General features: G+C 41.9%; 1 protein-coding gene across 3 annotated transcripts in view; it reads left to right on the forward strand.

The window, feature by feature from the left end:
• The first annotated feature begins 1,294 nt into the window (after positions 1-1,294).
• The window catches only part of CCDC9B (coiled-coil domain containing 9B), a 54,006-nt gene continuing 34,192 nt past the window's right edge, over positions 1,295-21,108 (forward strand). For 2 of the 3 annotated variants that reach the window (XM_044272321.1, XM_044272319.1), the window contains exons 1-6: positions 1,295-1,378; positions 4,412-4,454; positions 7,541-7,654; positions 11,549-11,653; positions 14,931-15,044; positions 16,504-16,638. In XM_044272321.1, the coding sequence (XP_044128256.1) occupies positions 4,413-4,454; positions 7,541-7,654; positions 11,549-11,653; positions 14,931-15,044; positions 16,504-16,638 (510 nt within the window). In that variant the 5' untranslated portion in view covers positions 1,295-1,378; position 4,412. The remainder of the gene's footprint in view (positions 1,379-4,411; positions 4,455-7,540; positions 7,655-11,548; positions 11,654-14,930; positions 15,045-16,503; positions 16,639-21,108) is intronic. The other variant, XM_044272320.1, reaches the window with a different exon arrangement.

Raw genomic sequence — 21,108 nt, forward strand, 5'->3', positions numbered from 1 at the left:
TAGTCATCAGGACTTGCTAGTCAAGTAGGCAGGGTCAGGGGCGAGGGTGGAGCGCAGTGGTCACTCCCTCCCCCCTGTCTGTGTGTGTGTGTTCATGACCGTTACACATAGTGTGAACAATATTTATTAGGATATTACATATAAACTTTAAACTTTTAACACTAGGCCTCATGCACATGACCATATGTATTTAGAAGCATGCAAATTGCAGACCCACAAAATACGGGTACCGTCCATGTAGCATCTGTATTTATTTTTTACTTCAATTTTGCGGGCAAGTATAGTACATGTTTTTACGGAACGGGCATACGGATGTGGAAAGCACACGGATGATCCATGAGCTTTCTGCATCTGTATGTCAGTTACGCAAAAAGAATATATCCACAAAGTGAGGAAAACGGACCTATTGAAGTCAACAAATGTGGGCAGGACACGGACTGCATCTGTATTTTGCAGGACTGCAAAACGGATATGATCATGTGTATGAGGCCTTCGAGCAATTAATGCAAAGTCTACTGGTATACGTATTTCTAAAATGGAAAGAATTCTATACTGTATAATACCACTACAGATAATAACTACTCCTATATTCACGGGATTACAGTCACGTGAACTGATGATGATCTGTAAACAATGCCTAAGGCCAATTTCACACAAGTGAGTTTTCCGCACGGGTGCAATTTGTGAACGCATAGTACCCGCATTGAATCCTGACCCATTCATTTCAATAGGTCTGTGTACATGAGCGGTTTTTTTTTCACGCATCACTTCTGCGTTGCGTGAAAAAGGCAGCATGTTCTATATTCTGCGTTTTTCATGCAGCTGTGGCCCCATAGAAGTGAATGGGGCTTCAGTGAAAAACGCATTACATCCGGAAACAAGTGCGGATGCGATGTGTTTTTCACTGATGGTTGCTAGGATATGTTGTTTGTAAAACTTCAGTTTTTTATCATGCGCGTAAATAACGCATCACAACACATTGCACCCGTGCGGAAAAAACTGAACGCAATCGCAGACAAAACTGACTGAACTTGCTTGCAAAATGGTGCGAGTTTCACGGAACGCATTCAGAGCCAATCCGTGAAAGAGGCTAAATACTGTGTAAAGCTGTCATATAAAGCAGAAAGATAAGCACCTAAATCAGCTGTAAAAAAAATAAAAAATTAAATAGTGACTGAATGGGTGGCATGATGAGTCTATGGTCAGCATTTAGGCTGCCTGTGCATTTGGCGGACAGCCCAGAAAAAGCCTTTGTAATCACAACATGATCTTGTATGCTATGCGACCAGTGCAGAAAAGCCATCTGACGCCTCCACTGCCTCAGCTCTGCTCTGGAATATACCCAGCTTCACCTCTGATGTCCAATATGCAGAAAAGTGTGAGTGTTGCCTTTGTGTGGTCTTTTTTATTCTGATAGAGTAGTCAGTGCTGATATCTTCTATGTCAAATCAGGAGTGGGTCATAAAAGGAGAGAACGTATAACAGACGGATGTGACTTTTTTTTTTTTATTCACTCCTGGTCTTAGCTTCCAAAACCTCATCAGAAAACCTAAGAGTCCCCTATATGAGCTGTAGTCCTAGTTTCTTTTCATATTGTTTATTAGTCTATTGCATTTCTGGCATAGTTTTATACTTTAATCTCTTAAATTGCCCTTTAACTCTAAGCCCTAAGTATGAAGTTATGCTCTGCAGCACCACATATGGTGTTACTATTCCTGAAGAGAACATTACAGCATAGGTGACATGCATCTGAGGGCGAAGAGGCAATATCAGTATGTAACTGGAGACCACTTACAGTACCTTACATTACATAACGCTCCTTCTTCAGACTTTACTTGAACAATGATTAAGCATAACTGAGGTTCAGTTTATGTTCAGCATCTAATTTTCTACATTTGAATCTTCTGAAAGGGAATAAAAGGGGCACATATGTATGTTTAAAGGCTATGGACACCTTTCAGGGAACTTTTTATGATTGCATTTTACTCATTTTGGGCTAAAAATCATATTTTCAGTTGGTCTCTATTAAAATATTTTAACAGTTTTTCCTCTACAGTTTTCACTTTCAATGCATTTGCAGACTATTACTTCCCGCTTCTCAGTGACTTCTACAGAGAATAGTTCTGTAGCCCTTATCTATGAATTCCTGACAGTTTATAAACCTCTATTTAAGCTAAATTCTTATCAAATTGATGGATTTTCTACGGTTTTTACTTTCAATGCATTTGCAGGCTATTACTTCCCGGTTCTCAGTGACTTTAACAGAGAATAGTTCTGTAGTCCTTATCTCTGAATTCCTGACAGTTTATAAACCTCTATTTAAGCTAAATTCTTATCAAATTGATGGATTTGCTACGGGTTTCACTTTTAATGCATTGGCAGAGTATGGGTTCTCCCTACTCAGTGACTTCATGTGAGAGCAGTTCTGACGGCTGGATCTGTAGCCCTTATCTCTGTATTCCCGGCAGCTAATAAACATTCACTTAAAGATGACCTTTTTACTACTCCTGACATGCCTATTTTAATAACTACATGCATTCCCCGCGTACTAACAATTCTGGAGCATCTATTCTTATGTCTGTATGTTGTGCCATTCCTGTATTATTTCTACTAGTAGTTATGAATGACTTGCTAGCAGTCTGCAGTAAGGGTACAGAGGGGTGGTAACCAGTTGGGGGGGGGGTTTCCCTGCACAGACTGACTCTATCCAATCAGTGCTGCCATTGTCTGTGCAGTTACACCCCCCCAACGTGTTACCTCCCCTCTGTACCCTTACTGCAGACTGCTAGCAATTCATTCATAACTTCTAGTAGAAATAACACATGAATGGTACAACATACAGACATAAGAATAGATGTTCCAGAATTGTTATTACATGGGGAATGCCTGTAGCTATTAAAATAGGCAGGTCAGGAGTGGTGAATGGTCCTCTTTAAGGCTACTTTCACACTAGCATTAATATTTTCCAGTATCGAGATCCATCATAGGGGTCTCAATACTGGAAAAAACGCTTCAGTTTCGTCCCTATTAATTGTCAATGGGGACAAAACGTAACTGAACAAAACAGAGTGCCCCAAAATGCATTCCGTTCAGTTCTCATACCGGAGAGCATCCTGCGATGCAGAGCAAGACGGATCCGTCATGACTTTCAATGGAGTTCATGACGGATCCGTCATTGTTATGTTAAAGATAATTCAACCGGATCTGTTCATAACAGATGCAGATGGTTGTATTATCAGTAACGGAAGCATTTTTGCTGAACCCTGCCGATCCAGCAAAAACGCTAGTGTGAAAGTAGCCTAAGCTAAATTGTTATCAAATTGATGAATTCCCCAGGAAGGGGGAAGCAAATCTGCAAATGCGTTTCATAAAGGCCAATTGATAAAATGATTTTTAGCCCAAAAATGTCCATAGCCTTTAATTTATGTCAAATTGTTTCATGAAATATAATGATATGATTATACTTCAGTAAACTCTCTTTACTAGACCAGACTAGGCTTTTCAGATTAGGCCCAAAGTTCAGATCTCATGAAAATCAGGTGCTGTAGATAATTTTTGGTGCCACAAATTCATTAAAATAAGCTTTTGTATGTACATAACGAACACACTGTTATGTCAGTACACAGTGCATCCATATAGTGACCTATAGTCTATGGCAATAATCCTACTTTCCCCCCAAAATACACATTTGTGTATATGGAGGACAGAAAAACCATAGTCAGATGCTATATTCCTACAGTAAGTTGGTAGTATGGAAACTAAAATAATTTTAGTCTTTTTGCTGGCGAAGACTAAGGTCACATCACCCCGATGGCCTCCGTTCAATGCATACGCCATGAATGGATGCCATACAGTGGCATCCGTCACCTATAAGGTTACATTGTGAAAAACGTTTAAACTTTTACTATACATTTTTTCCTTCATGTCTCTGTATAAGATAGCATAGCCTACTGCAATATTTCATACTGATTCTGTATGCAGTATAGTGATATATACCAGCTAGGTGGAAGCTTAAAAGGATAGTCTTTTGGCCTACGTCTGGTTAATGTAACCCTATGGGCCTGTTTAGTGTGTGCATCGGGTGCTTCGACAGCACACATGATCAAGGTGTTCAAGTGTTAGTCTCATTCCAGAATACCCCCATTACATGTTTTATGCCATTAAAATGGACCTCACATGGATGACGTCTGTGTTCTATTTTAATAAGGACCCAGTGATTTAAAGGGTCTAGCGAGGGAGTTGGACCATAGCAGCGCATGCTACGACTTTATCTGAACAGACTGATGCTACATGCAGGAAAATTGGTTTTGGGTAAATTTACACACAACTGATACAAACAGCGTCAGACCACATCAAACATCATAGAGATGTACCAGCTATATGAAAGTTTTCTGTGTTAATATTTTTATAGTATGAAATCTGAATGTCCTTCAATGGAGGGTGGACAGCAAAAGGTAAGTAAAAGATATTCACTAACGTTTTAATACATCTCCTTCATTTTAGAATATCACTCCACCTTAGAGCTATATATTTCCTGATTACATAACTCTGATATTTTCGGTATCTGCTATCTGATATACCAAGCCCGTAGCTGCAGGGATTAAGAATTTCCATGACTGCTTGTCCATTCCAATTACTGTAGTCACAGCCCCATGCAACCTCCTGAAAAACCACTGCAGCAAGGGAGAAGCTGCAGGAATTCTGAATTTTTAGGCCTCTTTCACACGGGCGTCGGATAGGATGCGGGTGCGTCGCAGGAAAATGCGCAATTTTTTCGCACGAGAGCAAAGCGTTTATGCGTTTTGCACGCACGTGAGAAAAATTGGCATGTTTGGTATCCAGGCCCGAACCCGGACTTCTTCACAGAATTTAGGGTTTGTTTTAGGTGTGAAGATTTTATTATTTTCCCTTATAACCTGGTTATAAGGGAAAATAATAGTGTTCCTAATAAAGAATGCATAGTAAAATAGGGATGGATGGGTTAAATTTTATATATTTTTTTTAAATTAAACTCACCTCATCCACTTGGTGCCCTATACCTCCACTCTTCATGTTAGCTAAATGGAGCAAGACTTGGCGCTCAGTATACTGGGTTTGGTTAGAAAACACAACAGGAAACTGATAGAAACAGGAAGTTCAGCTTGTAAACATCTGATTTTTAACTCAGCCACACCATATAAAGTTACAGAACGAGGTCATCAAGCGCAGAGGTGCAGAAAAGTAGCCAACACAGAGTTCCGTACACAGTCATCGTCATGGCATGGATTTCCTTGACTAATCAGTTGCATGCAAGCTTTACACTACAAAGCACAATGCAAAGTGTCTAAAACATGCCGCCATTGGACTCTTGAGCAGTGGAATCGTGTTCTCTGGAGTGATGAACCCCATTTCTGTGTCTGGCAATCTGATCGATGAGTATGGTTTTGGCAAATGCAAGCAGAACATTACCTGCCTGACTGCTATGTGCTTGCTGTAAAGTTTGGTGGAGGAGGGATAATGCTACAGGGTTGTTTTTTTTAAAGAGCTGACCTAAGTCTCATATTTCCAGGGATGGAAAAGCTATTCGCTTCCGCCTACTAAGGCCTTTTTGGACAACTGTATGCCTCTAGTTTTATGAGAACAGTTTGGGGAAAACCCTTTTCTGTTCCAACATGACTGTGCCCCAGGGTACAAAACAATCTCCATAAAATAATGGTTGGGTGAGTTTGATGTGACTGATGCACACAGAGCCCTGAACTCAACCCCATCAGATACCTTTAGGCTAAACTACAATGGATATTCGAGCCAGGAACTCTTTACCAAAATCAGTGCCTGACCGCACAAATGCTCTTCTAGATGATTGGGCAAAAATTCCCACAGACACACTCCAAAATGTGTAGAAAGCCCATGCAAACAGAGGGCCGAATTTCATAAACTACAATTTGAAGAGCTGCATGCATGCCTGGCTTCTTCCATTCTGGTGTGTGAACAGGGGAGAAGGGGACCCAATCTACCGATAGGTGGGAGTCCTGGAATCGGAACCTACACCTATGAGACATTAATATATGAGGCATATGCTTTCAATAGTAATACCACTTTAAAGCTTCATTGACATACCAGGCTATGGTAAGCCAAGACTTCCAGCCAGCAATGAGCCCGGTGACGTCACAGATAGGTGTTCTCTAACACAGGCTATTTTGGAGGCAAATACTATGCAAAGTAGTCTCCGGCAGCGCCAGAAACCACCCATCTGTGCTGGTGACGTCTCCAGACTCATTGCTGGACGAACGTCTCGGCTTCCCATATAGTGAGGAGAAGCCCGGTAGGTCACCAGCACAATGAAAACACATCCTCGCGCAAGGAAATGCTAATATGCTCCACTCATATGTAGGCAAGAAATAAAAAGCAGCCTATAAGCAAAATCGGGAACAAACCCTTAAAGAAATATGTTGCTGAACTCCATCATGTAGTAGCTGTGATTTGGGTTTATCATGCACAGAGGACTCTGAAACAGCTGTCTGCAGATGGATTTATGGCTTGGCTATTTTCCAAGGCTTGTCTCACGAGAGATGGGTGAGATAGAGTCTGGTTGCTATGGCCAACTAAGCCAGTTTTCCGTTACATCAGATTAGTTAAATATCCCTGGTAGCAGTGTAAGGGTCCATTCACACGTCCTGTTTTTTTTCATCCTGAAAAACGGTCCGTTTTTTGCGGATCCGTTGTTCCTGAAAATGTTTCCGTATGTCATCCATATGTCATCCGTTTTTTGCGGATCCGCAAAAAAACGGGAACATGTATACATTTCAATAATCAAATAAAGTTGTTTGGATTTCTTTGAAAAAAAATTGAAAAAAAAAATAAAATAAAAAATTTGTTATGTGTTTCCAGGAACGGAATCCGCAAAAAACGGATGACATACGGAATGACATCCGAATGTCATCCGTTTTTTGCGGATCCATTGACTTTGTATTGTACCAGGATCCGATTTTTCAGGACAAGAATAGGACATGTTTTATATTTAAACGGACATGCGGAACAGAACAACGGAAACGGACAGCACACATTGTGCTGTCCGATTTTTTCCAGGACCCATTGAAAATGAATGGGTCCAGATCTGGTCCTGATCTGTTCCTGAAAAAACTGAACAGATCAGGAAAGAAAAAACGGACGTGTGAATGGACCCTTAATATCAGAAATAAATATGAGGTGAGGTCTGTATCTCAAAAATAAACATGTTATAAAATTTAGGTTAACAACTTCCCACAAATTGGACCATACAATAACGTCCATCCCGGGGTTACATCCTGTCATATTCTCCCCTAGGGTGCCATGTGCAGGACACCCGCCTTGCTTCACCAACTGTAACTGTCAATTCAAAAAACATGAATATCTGCCGTCCCATTTTCCTGGTCTCGTTGCTCTTTTTAGCTGCACCGATTCCTTACTGAAGGCATCATTTATAGGTACAGTGGAGGTACCATTGAGTTTCTATGTGTAATCTCTCTACAGTGCAGTATTTTTTGGGCTTTATGTACATCCATGTTTATACTGGTTTTAACAGTTTTCACTACATGAGGAGGAGGACATCATGGAGAAAGAGCAGAAAGATGCTGAGTTGGACAAAAAGATTAAGGCCTTAAAAAAAAAGAATGAAGCTCTTATGCAAAGACATCGGGTAAGCAAGAATAAAGTGTAGTACTGTATAATGACTCAATTCTGTAAGGCTCCTTGGGCACAAAACTTGGTTTATTAAAGAGGTACTGTCACATGCCTATGGGACTCCAGCTGCATTATCATTGCTGCTAGCTTAGACCTCATTCACACGACCGTATGGACACTGTGCCCGTGCTGCAGACCGCAAATGCACTGGCCGTATGTATCCTGCATTGTGGTGTGGACCCGTTCACTTATAGTCAATGGGTCCACGATCTACAAAATATGGCAAAAGATAGAACACGTCCTATATTTTGCGGTGCAGAAGGACTAGACCCAAAAGTCCACGGAAGCACTTCTGAGTGTTTTTGTGGGCTTCAGATCCACGCCTCCACCCCACAAAAGATAGGACATGTCCTATATATTGCCATATTTTACAGATTGCAGCCCCATTTAAGTCCATGGGTTTGTATCCACAGCACGGAGTGCACACAACCGGTGCCCGTGTATTGTGGGCCTGCTGTTTGCAGTCCACAATATGGGCACTGAGGCCTTACGTTTGAGTGAATGGGGCCTTATTAGCCTGATAGCAGTGAATTGTCAGGTGGGGGGGTCCCCAGTGTTAACGGAACATCACTCAGCCCTTAAAAAGGATGATGTTTATTGCGGATCGGTTTTTTTGAGGATCCATTATAAAAATGCTTAGTCGTGTCCGCTAACTAGAAAAAAATAGGACATGCACTATTTTTTTTGCGGAGCAACGGAACGGACATACTGATGCAGACAGCACACGGTGTGCTGCCCACGTTTTTTGCGGACCTGTTGAAATGAATGGGTCCGCATCCTATCCGCAAAAAAAACAGATCGACACGGAAACAAAATACGGTCGTGTGCATGAGGCCTAAAACTGAGGGACAACCCACCTGACAATATCACTGCTATTGGGTGCCAAAACTAGCTAATAGTGGATGAATTTGAGAGGCTATGCAGTACCCCAGAATGACTACTGCAAACGGTTAATTTCCATTAACAGCATTAATACAATGTTTCTTGAGTTAGTGTTGTGATTTGCTATGTATATGCATTTAATAGCACTGTGTGTTCAACATACGATTAACAACTTGTCAAACTGTGTTAGGTTGTCAGGGTGATGGACCAGCTCTGCCCCCTGGCTAGTCAGTGTTGGAAACAGAATCACATTGGGATATTCTATGGATCTGTGCATTTTGCTGCTGTTTATATTACAACCCTTTTCAGCTCAATATAGAGAGATTATGGCTTTGATTTATTAACCTGGCTTTGTGTTTATTGCTGGGTAAATTGCAGCTTTCCTGTCATTTTGCTCCAAGGACAAATTTATCAATAGTCTACGACAAGCCAAAGTTTTGGTTTTTGCTCCTGTCAGCTTCAGAAATCCATCTGTTTGTGGGCGTTACCGTGGAGTAAGTTGGTTTTTGGCCTTATTTATAATAGAGGACAAGTCTCCAAAAATTGTCTCGACATGTGCTCCACTCTTGACCTGCCTTATCTGTGACAGGTGAAAATAAGTGAGAATGCGATAGCTTCCCTGTTCTAAATTGAAAAAGTGCTGTGCTCCACTTTCATCTATTTGGCTCACAGACCGTTACCCTTACACAAATAGGCAAATTTGAAGACAAACTTTAAATTGTCCCCGTTGATAAATCAGGGCCTCAGACTAACAGACCTGATCATAGTCTCCATCATTCACGGGCCCTGCCTTAGACCCAGAAAATGATCCAACATCAAGGGCACCCCAAACAACACCAAGCAAGAGCCCCAATGCCAGGATGTGCCCAGAGGGAAGAAAGGGTGTGCCCTCCAGTCACTGCACGGCCTTACGGAGCGCAAGAGTGGAGATCACCAAAGTGAACCATGTGTAGTACTGCCTTCCTTAGAGACATAACCACTACTCCCATCCTCCACTCACTTCTCATGGGCCGCTGCCGCTATGAGAAAAAGAAATACATCTTTGGAGTTACAGAATATGTGGCTGCAATGTTATCTGCTGGCGTTCTGCAGGTCCATCTCAGACATTGGTGACATATCCACCTCTGGGACCTGCACCTATCTCTAAAACTGAGCCCACAAAGTGAAGGAGAGTGGACCGTGCATATGTTACCACCCACCAATCCTTTCTATTCGAGTACAGAAAATATCCCAGTAGAAGTTAAGTGTCACGTTTGATTGTGTTTGTTATATTCCCTGTTGTATCTGGGACTCAGACAGAGACTTACATTCGTCCATCTGGGGAGGATTGGGTTGTCTCTGGTCCTATACTTATTCCAGGGCCTTATAGGGAAATCGGGGCCTAGGTATCCGGCTTATAAATATTCCTACCTTCAAGGTCTATTCATATTGATAGGTGGTTAGGGCCTGGATTAGGGTTGGTTAGGAGGTGACCTGTTTCTTCCCTAGTTTCCAGGCCCAGTTACTGTTCCCCTTCCCTACTGTGTTTAGTGTGGAGTCCCCCCCCCCCCCTCACTGATTGTGACATAAATCTAATGATTTATCTTAAAGTGGACATCTAACATATTATTAGGTCCAATAGTCTGTGCTTACTGATTTCTTTATAGTTGTCAGAGTTCAGTTCCCTGATAGAGAACTTCAGATTCACTCCATAACTATAGCTTTACATGATATGATTGTAGCTGTCGCTGGTGCTAGAGAGAGCCTAGGAACTTACTGTATACTTCTTGCATCACAAAAACAGAAGTCCAACTGGTAAAAAAGCTAGCTTTCAATTAGAAATTTTCTGTAGCTTCTAATGTTTTGTTTCTACAGCTCTTATGCTAACATTTGCATATCCATGGTAACAGACAACAAATAAACCCTGTGTAGTCTGATCCTGCAGTCGTACAATCTTCCATCTTCCCCGTGGCCACCACTGCTCTGCTCACCTGCCATCATAGTAGTTCTGTCCCTCCACACAGGCTGCGACTTTCTTCTTGTCAGCTAAGCCTCTCTTGCTCCACCTGTAGGATACAAATACTCCCTCTGGCTCTTATAGGGCCAGTGAGCACCCTAATCTTTCCCAGCCTATTTCTGGCCACCTTGAGGTAGATAAGGCACCTTCCGCAGTGGAAAGTGCCTGAGCAATAGTTTCCAGTTGCAGTTTCAGTAGTTCCTGCAATGGTGTTCTGTTTAAATTTGTTTGCCTGGTTTGTGGATTTTGACCCTTCGCTGTCTGTCTCGACTTCTCTCCGATCTTCATACTGACCCTTTTAGCCTCTTAATACCATATGCCACTACAATACAGAAACAAAGCCACTAAAGACTGCTATAAAAACATGCATGAGCAGTCAACAAGCAGTTGATTAAAGTTGCAACCTTGCTTCATCATGCATGTATAATGTGACCAAACTCAGAGTCTCAGACCATGGCATTGCTAGATTTTAGGGCAGGAGATTATTTATATTTTTTTTTACATATGTCTGTATACTTACTGTATACTGATATTATACATTTGGTATCCTAGCATTACAGCAGAAATATATGACCCAACTATGTACCGATAAATTTCCGCTTTTAAAAGGCTTTTTTTTTTCTTGGCTTGAATTTTGTAGTTCGGAGTAATGAGCTTATTTATGAATGTTTAATCTTCCTATAGGTTATAGTAAATGTAGCACTGTTAGGGTATGGCCATGTTTTCACGTTTATTTAAGCAGTTTTGAAATCCAACCACAGGAGTGAATAAAAAAATAAAAATAGAGAAATCATATCTGTCCTTTATACTTTCTCTCCTTTTAGGAGCCACCTCTGATTTTGGCTTCCAAAACTGCATCAAGAAACCTGACCGTGTAGTTATAGTCTTATTGGAGTATTATATAGGGGTGTTATATGAATACTTAATGCATCAATTTACAGTAATTGTCTGAAAAAGGTTATCTTTCTGCAGGAAATAGAAGAGGACCGGTTACGTGCAGAGAAAGAAGGCATGGCTGTCAAATCTCACAGACCTAAGCAAGACAGCCTCACCATTACAATCACAAAAACTCAAAATGTAAGGCACATTTATGTATTTTTTCCTGAATCAATTATATATATTGGAGAGCTATCATTCCATTATGTGGCTGCCTCATTGGCCTACCAACAGCTTGTGGCCCAATACATTCCTGTTGAGCAGAATTTACCGATAGATTGTCAAGCTGCTCGGAAAAGTAGGAAGCAATTCACTCCATAGTCATTGGAGATGTACTTGGTTAAGAGGTTTAGAACCACCTAGAGAACAGAGAACTGATCTGTAAGATACCCTGATGGACCCTATTTCCCTAGTAATACAGCTGATATCTTTAGGTCAGAGAATCCAGATGAGTGGCGATCAAGTAATAAGCAACATAACGTATTTTTAAGAAATAGTAGTCCCTTTGTCAACCCCAAATTAAGTTTATGTACAGGACTATCCATTAAACCGTACCTAAATCATCAAATAACTTTTCAGAACATGAGTGATAGCACTATATCTGATGATCATGTGACTCATATCTGTAAATTTAGCAGTTTTCTCCTTTACATGCTGCTTCTCTACATTCTCACTTGTCTCTGAGCTGTTTGGTGTAGACTAGATGTAATGATGTTTGTGCAGACGACTGAAGAGTATAGATGTGGAAGAAGCACTTGGGGTGAGATATAGCATATACTAATAGCTGCTGAATCTGCCGAGTCATGTATTTGTTGTCTGTTTCTCTGTGCACTCCCTCTCTTCTCCTTGCCCCTTCCACTCTCTATGGAAAATCTAATCTGATGCTTCAGTGAGCAGGCAGCCCATCTTGTACCAAGACAGATTTCTCAGAAATGTCAGAGAGAATTTTTCTTTAAAAAGTGGAAGGAGGAAAATAGGTGATTTTTCTCTCATAAGATATATTACAAAGTATTTTATGCTCGCCTGTACTATTCATTTATGAAAAGTTGTGTGACTGCACTTTAAAGTATCCTTATTCTGTTGCTGAAATCATTGCCAGACATGGTTAGCTCAAGCACCTTGTTCTCCTAATCGCATAACCTACTCTACATATCTGCTATTTAACATAGGCCACAAAAATAGGTGTTCATTCTGGCATTAGTAGTGTATTCTACAGGGTGGCCCACAAAAAATTAGCCTGCCTCTAGCGATAGTATGACAAGATGAACGAACAAGTAGACCCACAACCCACAAGTCACAAAAGATGCTGAAAGTGGTCCCTGTTCACAGTCTCTGCATCTCTGGGAACGTTGGATTATGTTGCCTGATACTGCTTGTGATGCTGCGGATAGTATTTGTGATGTTTTCCTTGCGTTCATCCAGGGGATGTGGATTGTTAGCGGACATTTTCTATTTTAATTTTCCCCACAGATCAAAATCGGATGTGGACAAGTCTGAGGAACATGGTGGCCATAACCCCTTGCTCACAGTTTGCTCCTCCGTAAACAGTTCATGAACCCGTGCTAGTGAGTCCCGTGAGGTGCGAGATGTTGCCCCATCTTGTTGGAAAAAGCATAGACCCTGGCCATAGACATAGTAACATAGTATATAAGGCCGAACAAAGACATCTGTCCATCCAGTTCGGCCTGTTATCCTGCAAGTTGATCCAGAGGAAGGCAAAAAAAAAAATGGGAGGTTCAAGCCAATTTTCCCAACTTAAGCGGGGAAAAATTCCTTCCCGACTCCAATCAGGCAATCAGAATAACTCCCTGGATCAACGACCCCTCTCTAGTAGCTATAGCCTGTAATATTATTACACTCCAGAAATACATCCAGGCCCCTCTTGAATTCCTTTATTGTACTCACCATCACCACCTCCTCAGGCGGAGAATTCCATAGTCTCACTGCTCTTACCGTAAAGAATCCTCTTCTATGTCTGTGTACAAATCTTCTTTCCTCCAGACGCTGAGGATGTCCCCTCGTCACAGTCACAGTCCTGGGGATAAACAGATGATGGGATAGATCTCTGTACTGACCCCTGATATATGTATACATAGTAATTAGATCTCCCCTCAGTCGTCTTTTTTAAAAAGTGAATAACGCTAATGCTGATAATCTTTCAGGGTACTCTAGTCCCCCCCATTCCAGTTATTACTTTAGTTGCCCTCCTCTGAACCCTCTCCAGCTCTGCTATGTCTGCCTTGTTCACAGGAGCCCAGAACTGTACACAGTACTCCATGTGTGGTCTGACTAGTGATTTGTAAAGTGGTAGGACTATGTTCTCATCACGGGCATCTATGCCCCTTTTGATGCAACCCATTATCTTACTGGCCTTGGCAGCAGCTGCCTGACACTGGTTTTTGCAGCTCAGTTTGCTGTTCACTAAAATTCCTAGGTCCTTTTCCATGTGGGCCAATGCCCAGGGGGCTGCCTGGGCCCTACTACCGATCTGCCAGTGGAAATTTTTGGGTATGTATTTTGTGCTGCTGGCAGTATTTTGTGATGGACTGTGGTATTTGGCTCTGTTGAGGTGATATAATGTGCCACAATATGGTATTGCTGGCCCTACCTACTATCAATTTGGACCCAACCAGAAAAACAGGGACACTTTTAGGCCCCTTTCACATGGGCAAGAATTCTGGGTGGGTGCAATGTGTGAGGTGAACGCATTGCACTTGCACTGAATCCGGACCCATTCACTTCAATGCCGCTGTGCAGATGAGCAGTGATTTTCACGCATCACTTGTGCGTTGAGTGAAAATCGCAGCCTGTTCTATATTCTATGTTTTTCACGCAACGCAGGACCCATAGAATCGAATGGGGATGCGTGAAAATCGCATAGCATCCGCAAGCAAGTGCGGATGCAATGCGATTTTCACGCATGGGTACTAGGAGATGATGTTAGTAAATTGCTAAAAGTCAATTTACTGTATTATTTTATAACATGGTTATAAGGGAAAATAATAGCATCCTTAATACAGAATGCTTACTAAAATGTGGATTGAGGGGGTTAAAAATATTTTTTTTAACTCACCTCATCCACTTGTTCGCGCAGCCGGCATCGTCTTCTTGCTTCTTCTTTCAGGACCTGCAAAAGGATCTTTGATGACGTAATTGCGCTCAACACGTGGTGACGTTAGCGCAGGTCCTGCTGAATGAAGATAGAAGGATTTTAGTATTTTTTCCAGGGCCACTTTAAGTTCCCAGTCCACCCCTGCTTGTGGGTAATAAAAAAAAAAACAATCCACTTGCTCGTTCATCTTGTCTTACTATCGCTGGAGACGGACTCATTTTTCGTGGGCCACCCTGTACAATAGAGGGTAAATTACAATCGGAGTAATTATTCTTAATCTGTATTTATGGCTAATTTGTGCTACAGGAGAAAAGAATAGTAACAAAAGGCCGGAGAAGCTCCGACAGCACCGAGCAGAGGTTAACTTTACGTATGGGGAATGAGATGCAGCTGTGTGTCTCTGTGGACAGTAAAGTAGAGGTCGGTTTCCATTTAATAAGATTTTGTGCTTTCTTTTCTAGAATTTTTAAAATATTAAACTACATTAATCAGTCAATTTTTTCTTTCTGTCCGCATCCGTATGCCCGTTCCGTGGCACCTGCATAAATATAGAACATGTCCTATTCTTGTCCACAATTTGGACAAGGATAGGACTGTTCTATTATGGGCCAGACGTTCCATCTCGCAAAATGCGAAACACACAAGGCCGGTATGCGTGTTTTGCTGATTCGCAATGTCCGGACCACAAAACAGGCTACGGTTGTGTCTATAAGCCCTAAGCCTGTGGGCATCGGTTTGCATTAGCAGCCATCAGCATCTCACAATTGCATTGTGGGAAGCCAATGGGGTAAGTGAGGAAGCTCCCTCCCTCTGTAAATCCCTTTGATGTGGCAGTCAGCAGTTCAGAGATGCAGGTGGATACAGCAGGATAACAGCCGTGCCTCTGCCGCTGATCTAGTAAGAGCAGGTTCTGCCCTACTTGAAGAGTGCACAGTACATGAATGACACTGTACATTTACGGCAGATGTGTGGAACTCTTTGTCCACCGTGCCGTACATGTATGCCAAAGGTCCAAAAGGGGTTAAAGATTTTAGCATTTAGTAGTTTTGGTAGGGTAGCCATTTTGCTAAATGGACCAGAGGAAGTGCAATTATGTTGGATGTCATTATTTGAAAAAAAAAAAAATTGCATCTCCCACTTTTTGCCAGTCCTCACAACGTTTCTGAAAGGTGGCATGGTAAGGTTGGGGACGGGGTGTGGTCAACCACCCTGACAAATGTATCGTCATTTATGATAGTTTTCTGGCGTAAATGAAGCCAGAAACTATCGCAGTTCTTAGCTGTCGTAGATTTCTAGTAAGGCATACGGACTACAGGAGGATGCGCCTAATTTATGATGAGGTGTGCAGGAATATCAAGACTGGCGCAGGTCTATATAAATCTCCTTCAACGTGTCCGCCTGTTGGGAGTCCCAGCAATCAGCTGTAGTCTAGGGAAAACCTGGCAGTAACTGTTTAAATTTCTCTGCAGCACCTCCACAGGAGAAACTAAGAGTATTGTTCAATCACAACAATGGTCTGCAGGACAGGACAGGTCCTCCAGAACAAGAGATGCTGTTTGTGACCACTCTCCATTCTGGTCAGGAGAGAAGAATCCTAAAATAAAGGAAAACCCCCATACTAACCCAAGATCTCCATAATGAAATGTTTGAAAGTGTATTTTTTTTAAAACCGGACCACCCCATTTAATATAACTTTGTTCACTCTTGGTCATTGGATTGAGACCTTCTAGTCACAGTTACCAAGGAAAGCCATGAAATGTGAAGTTATAACATTTAAAACCTGTTCATTTAAGACATAGTCATTTTTAAATTGTTAAATGAGTGAAATTGTAATCACTTTACCCATAGTACTGTATGACATATGCCATATTATCTCTAGGGCATGAGGACAATCGGTAAGAAGATTGACCAAGATGTCGTATATCTGACAAGTAAAACTAAACTATCCATGGAAGACGTTAATAACGCCTTCGGTACAGGTCCTCATATGCAGATTGCTATTTCCAGACAGAAGGTGAGTACTACCTGATTATATAGACATATTGAATAAAAAAAACACCTCTTCTTTGCTCCAGCGCGGTTAAGAAGTGACAAGTGACAAGTAGCTGCTCGTAGGTTTGATCTCCCAGGGTCTGAAAACGTAGTAAGTACCTAATTTATTATTATTTTAAAGAAAGACTTGAAGAGTATGTGTCTACAGATGTCTAGTGTTGGTTTATATCAGTTTTTTATATTTGGTTTTTGGTGTTTTGTCTGACTAAAGGCTTTATTTCTGAAGAGACCTGATGACTAAATGCACTTCCACCTTCATCCAGAAGATGGTGATGTACATAAAGACATTTGTAAGAGATTCTTTAACTGCAGTTAGGTTGGCATAGTGGTTTCTTGAGGGCGCAGGGCAGGGAAGAATCTGATTGTAGGATTTAGTTGGTTTGATGTGGATAGCTTAGACTGCTGCTGCTGGAAGGAAAATGCTGGCCTTCAGAATGAATTTCTGGATATATTAATCATTACTTGCCTTGCAGCAATGTTGACATACAAAGCCTATCTAGAAAATCTGTGTCATCTATCTACCTATCATCTATCTATATATTTTATCCATCTATCTCAGTCTGTATATTTGTTTATTTCATATCTGTCTCCCAGTCACTCTGGAAGGTATGTATTAGTCTTGGATAACCCCTTTAATTAGAGCCAGCCGCAGCCCCTTCACCCGCAGGGTACTCAAATGCCGCACAGTTGCTTCACAACCGAGACAGAATGGAGCCAATCCTCTTTTGATGACCTCTTGGGCAGGGGCGTTGCTAGGCCCCTGATGTTTTGTCCCAGGCCCCGAATGTACTGCCTGCCAGCTAGATACAACTGTATTGCCATCCTCAGGACGGCAATACAATTGAATCCAATGCCTTGCATGAGCTGAAGGACCTGTGGTGACATCACAGTCAATGTGATCAGTTCTGAATGCAGTAGCTGAAAAGGACCTGCCATGATGTCACCATCATGTGACCAGTGCAGGAGAGGACGGCTCAGCAGTAAATAGAAGTCCTCCTGGGAAGAATCTGTGGTGAGGTAAGTGAAGGGGTAGATTACTCAGTGTGAGAAGCAGAGCAATGTTGGGAGTTGTAGTTATTCAACTGGGACTGTATGTTAGGGCTGAAGGGAGGGAAGTTATTTACATAGGACAGTGAGGTGGAGTGATGTTATTTACATGGGACTAAAAGTTGAGGGAGTGATGCTATTTACATGGGAATGCATGTTGGAGGTGGCTGGGGAGGGGTTGATTTTATTTACATGGGACTGTATGTAGACAGTGTCTAGGGGAGGGAGTGATGTTATTTACATGGGACTGATTATTAAGGGGGTGATGTTCTTTACATGGGACTGTATGTTGAAGGCGGCTGGGAAGTGGGTGATGTTATTTACGCGGGACTGCATATTGGAAGGGGGCAGGAGAGATGGTGTGATGTTATTTACACGGGACTGTATTTTGGAGGGGCTGGGGAATTTTAATTTTTGAGGACAGTAAACAGAGGAATATAACTGCAGGGGGCATTATAAATACTGGCGGCACTTCAGGGTGAGCATTATAACATTGGAGGCATTATAAATACTGGGGGCCTTTTAAATCCAGGGGACATTAGGCGTTCTTATTATTACTAAGGGCTCTATAGGAGGGACTTATAGATCCGCATTATTTCTACTAAGAGGCCTTATTACTACTGAGGGGTCTGTAGAGAGCTTTATTACCACTGGGGGAACAATAGGGGGCCTTATTTCTACTGGGGGCTCTGTAAGGGCATTATTAATACTGGAGGGCTATTCTACTAATGGAGGCACTCTTGGGGAGCGTTGTCACTGTTGGGTCCAGTAGGGGGCAGTATTACTAATGAGAGTATTCTAGAAGGGAATTACTATTGGTGGGACTATGAGGAGTACTGTTACTATGGGGGGCACTTATTTTTCTTCAGCATAGTATTTGGGGGTACAGAAAAGTGAGGAAGCTAAGATGTCTGTGCGTCACACTCTGCAGAGACGAGGAGCGGCTGAGAGAGGTTCTCCGAACCGATTGGAGAAGATGATGACAGAGAAGATCTACATCAGAGGAGACGTCACCTGGGAGGCCCTGGATGTGAGAGGCATGTGCTGCTGTATAGCAAGTACAGTAAAATGTCTTCAGTGCTAGTGTTTGGGGCGGTCGGTCGACTTAGAGAATTGGGCCATATGCATTGGGGCTTGGGCCGGACTCTAGCAACGCCCTTGCTCTTGGGGACATGTGTGCCAGTACTAAATGAAAATAAGTACAAAAATATAATAGAATACTAATAAAAGAAAAAAGAAAACCACCCACACCAACCAAAACTATCACCATAGTTGCCCCATTCACATTAAATTACACATATTGTATATCAAAATGACTAAAACATAATAGGTAATTCATTTATTAACGTATATATACTTTGGGGGGGGAAAACTTTTTCCAAAATTACAAAAAAACGAATAATACAAATTCCTAGGTATCACATAAAAACACAGCAAAAATGTAGTGGTCCAACAAATAAAAAAGTTAGGACCGTGAAACCACCACATGTGCCAAGTCACAAAAAAGTGTCCTCGTGATTAAAGGGTTAAGACGAGGTTCCTATATCATTTTACGTGCCATGCGTGCCAGCCAAAACCATCCAATATAACAAGCAGAGATTTTGCATACTTTATATAGTTTTTATGTCATTTTGCAGTCCTCTACGTCCTAGTGTCTGATAGAAGGACTAGGCCTTGCTCATAACACTATTTATTTGCTCGGTTTATCTCCTCGGTATGAGTGTCAGCGTTAGTCGGAGCTGTACTGTTCCCTTTTATGGCTTGAAACGTTGGACAAAAAGAATGCAATGTCAGTTGGCAGGCGCTCCAGACAATAACTCTGAAGCGGAGGCTGTACAGGAGCCAGCACTGAACTGCAAGCCTGGCAGAAATCATGCCCGCTGCTGTGTCTGGGTATTCGAAATACAAACTGGGGAAAACATGATAAACCATGAATGCTGTCTATACGTTCTTGTCAAGGTAGACACTGTGCTGGTGATGAGGAAATACTCACTGGTGATGAGGAATTTTCTAGATACCGAATTCTCCTTCAGTATATGCTACAAGATCTCAAAAAACGCTTCATCATTTAGTTTTAAAGGGGAATGTTGTTCTGGTATCACTAAGGCAACATTCAAATCACCTTTGAGTTTTCCCCTCTTCTGATCGATCTAGAACAGAAACATTTTAAAAATGCATCCCCTATTTTCAGCATCCGTTGTGCTTATTTTGATTCCGTTTTTGTCAATTCCCTCAGAGTCCTGGGTATTTTACACAAGTGAAAAAGTCCTGCTTCAAGGACCTTTTCTCCCCTGAAAAATAAAGGATCTCAGAGGGAACTGCCCCCCCCCCAAAAAAAAACTGATGCAAAATGAGCGCAATAGATGCTCAAAAAAAGGATATGTTTTTCCTGTTCTTCTGATTGATCAGTGGACTAATAATTAGCGAGAGGTGCAGTATTGTTGACAGTTTTGACCACAGGACGTTTGATCTTTAATTACCTACCTATAGTGTAGGGACTTCCAGGGTTAAGTAGGGCTTAAAGGTCTTTTCTGGGAATACTAGGGTTTTTCATGTAGTCATTGACCTCATGTACATCTTCCCATGCTCTTCATCATGTAAACCAATCACTCTGGTTTGTGTACATTCTGTAAGTAGCACTTCCTGCTTCTGTATCCGACCAAACCCATGATGCACTTGTCCTTTCTCTGCCACCGCTCCAGCACCGCCCCTAACAACGCCTAGATAGTTTATAGCTCCTCCCATCCAGCTAGACCTACGATTAAGAATTGTTTACTTGCATGAAGCTGGAAAGGGTTATAACAGTATCTCCAAAAGCCTTGCTGTTCATCAGTCCACGGTAAGACAAATTGTCTATAAATGGAGAAAGTTCAGCACTGCTGCTACTCTCCCTAGGAGTGGTCGTCCTATAAAGATGACTGCAAGAGCACAGCGCAGACTGCTCAATGAGGTGAGGAAGAATCCTAGAGTGTCAGCTAAAGACTTACAAAAGTCTCTGGCATATGCTAACATCCATGTTAGTGAATCTACGATACATAAAACACTAAACAAGAATGGATTTCATGGGAGGATACCACAGAGGAAGCCACTGCTGTCCGAAAAAAACATTGCTGCACGTTTACAGTTTCCACAAGAGCACCTGGATGTTCCACAGCAGTACTGGCAAAATATTCTGTGGACAGATGAAACCAAAGTTGATTCGAACAAACACACAACACTATGTATGGAGAAAAAGAGGCACAGCACACCAACATCAAAACCTCATCCCAACTGTGAAGTATGGTGGTGGGGGCATCATGGTTTGGGGCTGCTTTGTTGCGTCAGAGCCTGGACAGATTGCTATCATCGAAGGAAAAATGAATTCCCAGGTTTATCAAGAATTTTG

This window comes from Bufo gargarizans, chromosome 11, assembly GCF_014858855.1.
Source record: "Bufo gargarizans isolate SCDJY-AF-19 chromosome 11, ASM1485885v1, whole genome shotgun sequence".
Lineage (NCBI taxonomy): Eukaryota > Metazoa > Chordata > Amphibia > Anura > Bufonidae > Bufo > Bufo gargarizans.